The 9,792-nt window shown below is 50.4% G+C and overlaps 1 protein-coding gene across 1 annotated transcript; it reads left to right on the top strand.

Moving 5' to 3' along the window:
- Window positions 1–861: 861 nt before the first annotated feature.
- LOC136939166 (transcription factor COE1-A-like) lies at window positions 862–9,582 on the top strand (the record flags this gene model as incomplete). The annotated part of the gene is given in 6 exon segments (XM_067232008.1): window positions 862–943; window positions 2,652–2,793; window positions 3,335–3,465; window positions 4,761–4,812; window positions 4,815–4,886; window positions 9,494–9,582. Coding segments are annotated over 6 exon segments (568 nt in total), but the record flags the coding sequence as incomplete, so codon positions are not given.
- Between the last annotated feature and the right edge of the window lie 210 nt (window positions 9,583–9,792).

The following is a 9,792-nucleotide window of genomic DNA, read 5'->3' as shown; positions in this document are numbered from 1 at the left end:
GGGGGGGGGGGGGGTACGTGTGTGTGTGCAAGTTCAGGTCCAGAATCAGACATAGACAGCCAGGCGGTGGGGTGGGGATCTAGGGGTGGGAGTGGGTTGGGGGGTGGGAGGGAGGGGTCTTTCCAAGAGCCATGGCCACATAAGGATGTGGATCAGTGGGCTGTCAGACCTGTCTCTGCCCCCCAACAGATGGACCAGGGGAGAAAGAGAGTGTGTGTGCGTGTATGTGTATGTGTGTGTGTGGGTGTATGTGTGTGTATGTGTGTGTGTGGAGGCTCAAAGGTCATAGTTGGGGAGATCCTGTGTCCATAACCTTCCGAGGTCCCCTTGTCAACTGACGAGCTGTTGACAGCATACACACAACCACACACACAAGTAGACAGATGCACACTCACACACAGATGGGCGTAAAAATCACAAACATGTTGATCCAGGTTGTGTTTTGGTGTTCACCAGCTGGTCTCCTTGAAACACAGTTACACACTCACACACAGGCACAAATATCTATTTAGTGCCAAACCTTATATTTTGTGTCAGTTCCATTAAAATATGTAGGTTTTCTCAACCTTTGTAACATTGTCTGCTCAGGGCATGTATGGGCCCTAAAATGTAACTATATGTTTCTCCCTCCCTCTTCCTCTTCCTCTCCCTCTCTCTCTCTCTCTCTCTCTCTCTCTCTCTCTCTCTCTCTCTCTCTCTCTCTCTCTCTCTCTCCCTCCATGTCTCTGTCTCCCTCCCTACCTCTCCATCTCTCTCCCTCTCCCTCCATTTCTCTCTTTCTTCCTCCTTCTCTATCTCTCCCTCTCTCTCCCGCCATCTCTCTTTTTTCTCTCTCCCTTTCTCTCTCCATTTGTTCTGCAGGTTCTTCCTCAAGTTCTTTCTGAAATGTAACCAGAACTGTCTGAAGAACGCAGGGAACCCCAGAGATATGAGACGATTCCAGGTTAGAACCTCTCGTTCTCTATCCCTTTCTCTTTTTCTCTCTCTCTCACTGTCTCTCTCTCCCTCCCTTTCGCTCTCTCTCTCTCTGTCTTTCTCTGTCTCTCTCTCTCTATTGCCTCTCTCCTCCTTCTCCTCCCTTGTTGTACTAGGTAAGCTCTGTTATCGGGAACACATGCAATCTAATGTCCACCTCTCACACACACACATGCAGGACAGAAATGTGTGTGTCTAAAAAAGTAAACAAGCCGTCAGTGCCTAACAGGAAACAGGAGACCCAGACCTGGTCACCACAGGAACGCTGGGAGCTCTCACACACGCACACACACATACACACACACAGATACACACACACACACACAGGGAACACACACAGAGAACGCACACACGATTCCCTGTCTATATTGTGCATCTATGTGTGTGCAAGGGTGTGTGTGTATTTTAGCGGCCCACTGGTGACAGTTTAATTAGCTTTCGGTTGGCAGACGAGACAGTCAGAAAGGCAGTAGGCTAGTTAACTAACCCTTCCTCCTTCTCCCCTCCTATCCCCCATCCTCTCATCCTCTCATTCTACTACTTATCTCTCCTTCCACCTCTCCATTTCTCCGCATCATTTCCTCTTCACCTTTCACCTTCGTCTCTCTCTCTCTAACTGTGTTCTGTTTTAATCCTCTCTTTCCCACCCTTTTCTGCCCGTCCCTAATGAACACACAGTCAGAAGGGGAGGGGAGGGCGAGGGAGGAAGATGGGAGGGGGAGGGGAGGGGAGGAAGGGAGAGGAGAGGAGAAGGGCTGTAGATCTCCTTATCTTCTGAAACCAGCAGCATTAGGAAGTGACCACTTGAGACCAAGTGGAGATACTGGCCTCTATATTCCCTGACAGATTTATCACAGCTGCACGTGTGTGTGTGGCTGTGAGTGCGCGGGCGTGTGTGTGTGTGGCTGTGCGTTTCGACGGCCCACAGTGCGAGCGTGCGTGTGTGCAAGCAAATGAGTGTGGCTGTGTGTGCGCCCATGTGTGTGCGCGCTCATGTGCCCGCGTGTACACGCGTGTGCGTATACACGTGTGTGTTTACGTGGCCATGACTGTGTCAGTGTATGTGTGCGAGTCTGCGCGTTGGACAGTCATTGAGGGCGGATAAAAGACCTCGTGTCACAGCGTCCATCGCTCCTGCGTGACTCTAATTGTTGCCCTCCTCTCTGGTGGAACTGAGGCAGACAGCTCTGTTTCCCTGGGCCTAATTAGAGGACGGACCGTCCATAACTCACTGCAGCAGCACAGGGGAGCAATGGAGGAGAGGGACACGGTCCACACACTCATTACTGAGCCAGTAGAACAGCGCAGCACATGGCTCTCTCTCTGAGGAGTCTCCCTGGGACGTCTCTGCTGCTCCACAGAAAGAGAGGGGGGGTGAGGGGGGGGGGGGCATATGGTTGTTGGGTAGGTGAAAGGGAGAGTGGGGGAAGAGAGGTGTAAGGGTAAGGTGAGGAGGTGAGGGAGGAGGAGGAGGACGAGGAGTATATGAGCCTGTGTGTCCCTATGCTGGTCAGGACTCCTTCAAGCAATAGGTCTGTCCAAAATAGATAATAGATGTCCAGGGAAAGAGTTGTGGTTTTTAATGCGTGTTTGTGTGTGTGTGTGTGTGTAGGTGGTGAGTTAACACAAGAAAGCAGAAGTGTTATATGAGCTAACTCCCCCCCCCCCTCCCCCAGGTGGTGGTGTCCACCACGGTCAGTGTGGAGGGTCACGTCCTAGCTGTATCTGACAACATGTTCGTCCACAACAACTCCAAACATGGCCGCCGGGCCCGCCGCCTTGACCCCTCGGAAGGAACGCCCTCGTACCTGGAGCACGGTGAGCCCCGCTCTCCTACCTGCGACGTGATAGGCTCCGCCCACAGAGACAAGTAGAGCGAGAGAGGAGGCGCCAGTCTCCGCTGACTACCCTCACTCATCCATGTGTGTGTTTGCGTGTGTGTGTGTTTGTGTGTGTGTGCGAGGCAGTGTGGGGAGCAGATGGTAGTGAAAGGCTCCCAGAGTGTTAATCCTGTCAGATGGATTGTTGCTTTTCCATCTGCTTAATCTACACACACACACACACACCTTCGTCAAACAGACCACTTACGCCAACATTATATAGGCCGATTGGCCCAACGCATGCACACATACACACACCAAGCACACGCACACACCATGCACACACACACACCAATTACACACACACACGTTTCCTTTGTGATAGCTTCCTGTCCAGGCCAGGCCAGGTGATGGAAGAAGGACCTGCACTGCACATGTATACCAACCCAGAGGACAACAAACTGTGGTCTGACATTCGAATCCCTCCCTCCCTCTCTCCACCCTCTCCCTGAACCTCCCCTCCTTTTCTCCCCCCCCAGCGGCTCCGTGTATCAAGGCCATCAGCCCCAGCGAGGGCTGGACTACAGGAGGAGCCACCGTCATCATCATCGGGGACAACTTCTTCGATGGCCTGCAGGTCATCTTTGGAACCATGCTGGTGTGGAGCGAGGTGAGAGGTCACACACACACATGCATACATGCATACATACATGTACATACACACACACACACACCCTCACTCTCAAACGCACATACATACATACACACACACTCACACATGCACAGATACATGCACACACACCCTGTCACATACACAGTGACAGGTACATGGTGGAGATACTTTGTCCCAGACATGGGAGGTAGGACTGTTGAAACCAGAGGTCCGTAGATAAAGTAGCTTCCCACACCGAGATCCGGTTTAAACACACACACGCACACACACACACACATCCTACTGGAAATATAGCAGCTAAAGCAGCAGATGTTTCAACATCCTCTGATTATTGTGTAAAAATACCACTACCCCTGCTAAAACACACACACGCAATCACACTCCTCTCCTCCCCTCCTCCTCTTTTCTCCTCTCCTCTCTTTCTTGTCTCCTCCTCCTCTCCTGAGTGTCTTGTGTGTCGTCCTCATTACAGCCCTCACAAACGAGGAGGGGCAATATCACTCAGATACCCCCTCCCACGCACACACACAACTATGCCATAGTGATCAGACCAGTGGTGATAGCTAACTCAAATAGGCAACAAATGTACCTCCATACACACACACACATGCACACACACGCACACACACATACACACACACATACACACACACACACACATGCACACGTTGTTGACGTTTTCCTCAGCACCGCTCGAACCCGTGTTTATTTCTCTTCTGACTCCACTCTAGGTGTGTATGGCCCCTTTCCAACAATAGTTCTCTTGTGTGTGTGTGTGTTTTCTCAAACTCACGTACGTCACACACGTTTTACAGATGTCTCCTCCTCTCTCCTCTCCTCTGTCCTCCGCTGTCCTCTCTTCTTATCACTTATCCTTTCCTCTCCACTCCTCTCCTCTCCAGATTGTTTACCTAGAGCCATATTACAGAGATAAACTGTTTGGCCCACCGGCATGTTGCTGATGCTGACTGTGTGAGGAGTTAAAAAAATGTGGCTTCAGTTTTGACCAGTGCGTCTAAGCAATCAAAAAACCTGTAAGGGGCTTGTTCACATTTGTTTGCGGTGTGGACACTTACACACTTTTTCCATCCCCCTCTCCAAATCTGTCTCTGCCCCTCTATCCCTCTCTCTCCCTCTTTCTCTTATTCTCCCTCCCTCCTTCCCTCCCTCCCTCTCTCCCTCTCCTTCTCCTTCTCTCTCTCTCTCTCTCTCTCTCTCTCTCTCTCTCTCTCTCTCCTTCTCTCTCTCTCTCTCTCTATCTCTCTCTCTCTCCCTCTCTACCTCCCCCCCAGCTCATCACCCCCCATGCTATCCGTGTCCAGACCCCCCCTCGTCACATCCCCGGGTCGTAGAGGTCACTCTGTCCTACAAGTCCAAGCAGTTCTGCAAAGGCACGCCTGGACGCTTCATCTACACAGGTGAGCACACACGTACACACTCACGCACACACATGCACACACACACACACTCAACTCCGCTCCCTCTCTCTTTCCCAAATGTTCCCTAAACTCTCCCTTCTCCCCCCCACACTTTACCCCTCACACTCTCCCCACCTCCTCATGTATTACAGCAGGAATCCCACCTATTTCCTGTTGGGTGGGGTGGGAGGATTAATGCAGTGACTTCCTGTATGAGGGAGATAGTGGGCCAATCAAGAGGCTTTATCTCTGGGACAGGAAGAAGGGAAAGGACGGTGTCTGTATCAGACAGACTTTCTCTCTCACTTACAGCTGTCTAGCTCTGTGTGTGTGTGTGTGTGTGTGTGTGTGTGTGTGTGTGTGTGTGTGTGACTGTTGGTGTACTTGCATGCAGTCATGCGTGTCTGCTTGTGTGTGTGTGCATGTGTTTGTACGTGTGTGTGTCTGTACACATGTGTGTGTGTGCATGTGTCTGTACATGCGCGTGTCGGTGTGTCTGTACGTGTGTGTGTGTATGTGTGAGTGTGTCTGTACGTGTGTGTGTCTGTATGTGTGTGTGTGTGTGTCTATACATGTGTGTGTCTACGTGTATGTGTGTGTGTGTCTGTCTGTGTGTGTGTGTGTGTGCGTGTGGTTCATAGGCAGGCCAGGCAGAGTTGAGTTAATCACAGCTGATTGGGTGATTGTTATAAACGAATGCTTGTTAAAGAGTTACAGTCAGCCAGCAGGTCTTTATGCTCTCCTTCTTGAAACACTTTGAACAAAGTGAATCCATCCAGAACATTTAGTTCACAAACAGCAAACACACACTCCACATGAGTAGAGCCATACACTAACACACATACACGCACACACACACACACTCCACATGTATAGCCAAATGTACCCTCAGACACATTCACTTTTATATGAATGTTGTACAATCCCACAAATAAACAGCAGTATTAACTTATCTCAGACATGTGGCTGATCTCTCTCTTTCACACACACAGACAGACACACACACATACGGTGGAGGGTGGGGGTGACGATGATGTCTGAGTCATTTATATTGATCCTCCCAACAGTGCTCCATCACACCGCACTGTTGGAAGCCATGCAGTGTGTGTATGTGTGTGTGTGTGTGTAGACACTCTCTTTCTCTCTATCTTCCTCTCTCTCTCTCTCTCTCTTTCTCTCTCTCTCTCACTCTACACCTCTCCCTCTTTGTTTTTCTCTCTCATTCTCTAATCATCTGTGATCCTTTCCCGGCCCTGGGGCCAAACAGACTCTAACCAGACCCCCCCCCCCCATAGACCCCCCACTCTTAACAGACCCTTAACCTTCCTGCCCCCAGGCCCTCCTCACTGCCACTAGACCTTTACTCAGACCCCAGACTCCCCTCCCTCCCCCTCCCTCCTCCATTTCTCCCTCCTCCTTCCTCCTTTCCTCCCTCCCCCTCACAGTATCCACTCCTCCTTCACTTCCCTCACACCCTGTGCCCTAAGTGCTCCTCCCATGGGGCGGGGCTGACCTCTGACCTACTCCCCTGTCAATCTCTACAATATGTGAGCGGAGAACCTGATAGGTTCACTGGTTTTCGCTGGTTACCTCACCCTGCGCCAAGGTCTAGTTCTCTCTGGGGGTCAAAGATCGCAGCTCCCGGCGATCATTGGTTCTGTTTCCGTCTGGCTGTGTGTGTGTGTGTGTGTGTGTGTGTGTGTGTGTGTGTGTGTGTGTGTGTGTGTGTGTGTGTGTGTGTGTGTGTGTGTGTGTGTGTGTGTGTGTGAAGTAAACCGACTAACCCCTCTGGTCGTGAACAATTAACCACACACACGCAGTTGAAAGAGATGATGAATCAGAGGAGAGGGAAAGATGGCTGGTTAATCTGGAGAACAGATGGCTTCATACACCAGGCCTTATGGCTGCTAGCACTGCCTGGGCAGGAGCATTTAACACACACACACACGCATGCATGCAGATACACACACACACCGCACACATTCGACAGACAGCTCAATGTTGAGGCTCCAGAGTGACAACTGTTGTAGCCTGTAAGCGGAAAGCAGGACCCCGGAGTCATGTTTGGGGTCCTGAATACAGCCAGACAGGCATCTTTTCAGAGGCCTACGCATCCCAGGATCCAGTGGTAACCAGGGGTAACCAGGCAGTCCTTGTCTCGTGAAATCGGCCAGCCAATCACTCAGCAGGAAAGTTTGGTCCTGCCAATTGGGTCAGAGATAATAAACCTTCATTTGTGTCCTCTGGACCAGTGGGATGTGAGCCTGGTCTAGTGGTCGATAGTTAGGAGGCTGGACACAAGGAGAGAGAGAGAGAGGGGAAGAGAGGAGAGGAGAGAGGGGAAGAGAGAGGGATAGAGAGAGGAAGAGGGAGAGAGAGGGGGGGGGAAACGTTGAGCTACCTTGTGGAGTGGAGGAATGTCTCAGATAAGATTGTATTGATCCTAAAGTGGTGTGGAAGAATAACTCATCTATAATAAGGAAAGAAATCGAGCGAGAAGTCAGTTCAATCCTTACCATCACCACCCCCACCCCCCAGACCTCACCTGAGCAGGAGAGGTGGGAAAGGGGGAGAAGTCGGTAAGAGAAGGAAGATGGGAAGAGGAGGGAGAGAGGGGGAGAGCAGTACAAGAGGGGCTGAGTATGAGAGAAGGGGAGTGGGAGGGGGAGAGAGGGGTGAAAAAGGGAGAGGGGGGGAGAAGGGAGATAGGGAGAGGGAGGAGGACTCTCGATAGTACTCTTTCTGAAAGCTGCCATCTTACGACAAGATTACATGGCGTTTACCACAATAAGTGTGTGTGTGTACACCTCCCCGTGTGGTGCTTTCCTTGTATTCATTTTTCATCCCTTTTTCTCCTCCTTTCCTCTCTTCTACTCCCATCTCCTCTTCTCCTCCCCCTCCTCTCCTCGACTCCCTCTCCTCCCCCTCCTCTCCTCGACTCCCCTCTCCTCCCCCTCTTCTCCTCCTCTCCCCAGGTCAGTCTTGTGAAATATGATGAGGGCTCTCTCTGCCCTCATGAAAGTTCAATGAGCATCGATCTGTGTGGTTGCTAGGCATCCTTTATGTTAGGTTTTTTTTTGGGGGGGGGGGGGTGGAGGGGGGCTTTTGGGGGGGAGGGTTGATAGAAAGAAAGATGTCGAGAAAGAATTAGAAATGGAGAGAAAACCAGAGAACAAGAGAGAGAACTAGAGAGAGAAGGAGAGAAAAGGGGAAAGAGAGAGAGAGAGAGAGAGAGAGAGAGAGAGAGAGAGAGAGGGGAGGGGAGGGATAGAAAAAGAGAGCGAGAGAAAAAGGATACCCACTCACCGACAGAAACACAAGACCTGCATAATCTTAGAAAATTCTCCTGACACTCGTTTTCATCTTTTCTTCTTGCTAAGGTTGCAACATTCTGTGTGTGTGTGTGTGTGTGTGTGTTTGTGTGTGTAGTCCTTTGAGACTGCCCAGAGAGAAACCTTAGCCAGCCTCTCCTCTCCTCCAGAGTCAACACATGTGGTTTTAATAAGAAAAAACAATAACACACTATGGGAGGTGAATTCTGCTGCTCTATAAATACTACTGCTGCACACACACACTCACTCACACACACACACAGACACAAAATGCAGTGCAATATCCTGAAACATTAACTGAACAAATGCAGTTGTAAATGTTGTGTTTTCTAATGTTGTGTAGATTTAGTGTTAATATTTAGTTATAAGGATGCAGTGCAGATCTTTCTCGCCCCCCCCCCCCCCACCCTCTCTCTCTCTCGCCCTCTTTATGTCTCTTGATGCTGTGGTAACAGAACACCCTTATTGGTCCATAACGGTAAAATGCACATTAACAGTCCATGGAAAGTACCCAGCATCACACACACACATACCGCCCCTCCCCCCCTCCCCAACACACACACACACAAACCAGCCCCCCCCACACACACACACACACACACATACACACACACACTCCTGTTGTCCCATGCTGGGTATGAGGGGGTGTTGTTTCAGTCAGAGAGCTGCAGGCTTGGTGACCGTGTCTGCAAGGTTGTAACAACAGGAAGACAGCCTGTCTCACATCCAATAATAAGATGTCTCGGAAGCAAAGGAGCATTTCTATAGAAACTGCCTTTTCAGCTCTAGAACTGTGCTTGAAATTTCAAACTGAGACACGTTCCAAACCTACTAACATTCCAGAAGAGGCCTAAAACTGGCATGTTGTTGTACGAGAACGTTAATACATGATGTGAGCGTGTGTGTATCTGCCTGTACCTGTTTGTAGGTATTCATATGTGTGTACGTGTTTGTGTCGGAGGGTGGGGGGGATTAAGATGGACTGTCTTTTCTAAGAGTTCTAAGTTCCACTCTCTTTAATGGATTCTCCAAAAGTTAGAAACACTGCGCCCCCCCCCTGCGGGGGGGGGCGCAGAAAGAGAGGGGGGCCAGAGAGAGGGGGGGGCAGAAAGAGGGAGGAGGGGAAGAAAGGGAGAGCCACATCCTCACCCTCTCTGACAGAGAGACAGTTTACAGAGAGTTTGGTCTCTCTTTCGAGCCAAAATGTCAACATAAATAATCCAAAAATGTTGTGGTAACCCTCTCTATCCTTTGTGTGTGTGTGTGTATCCTCAGCCTTGAACGAGCCCACCATAGACTATGGCTTCCAGAGACTTCAGAAGGTCATCCCTCGTCACCCTGGCGACCCCGAACGCCTGCCCAAGGTAGACCTCACTTCCTGCTTCAACTGACCAATCAGAAGCAACTGCCTGCTTTTTCTGCACTTCCTACTTATAGAACTCTGCAGTCACACATGCACACTCACACACACAAATACACACACTAACACACTCATGTGTATCAACACACACATGCACACACACACACACACACAAACACTCCCATACAACAGACCCACCTCTATATGACAGCAT

The sequence above is a fragment of the Osmerus mordax genome, unplaced genomic scaffold (assembly GCF_038355195.1).
Source record: "Osmerus mordax isolate fOsmMor3 unplaced genomic scaffold, fOsmMor3.pri Scaffold_142, whole genome shotgun sequence".
NCBI classification, from domain to species: Eukaryota; Metazoa; Chordata; class Actinopteri; order Osmeriformes; family Osmeridae; genus Osmerus; species Osmerus mordax.
The sequence above is the reverse complement of the archived record's forward strand: the minus strand, read 5'-3'. Positions and strand labels throughout refer to the sequence as shown.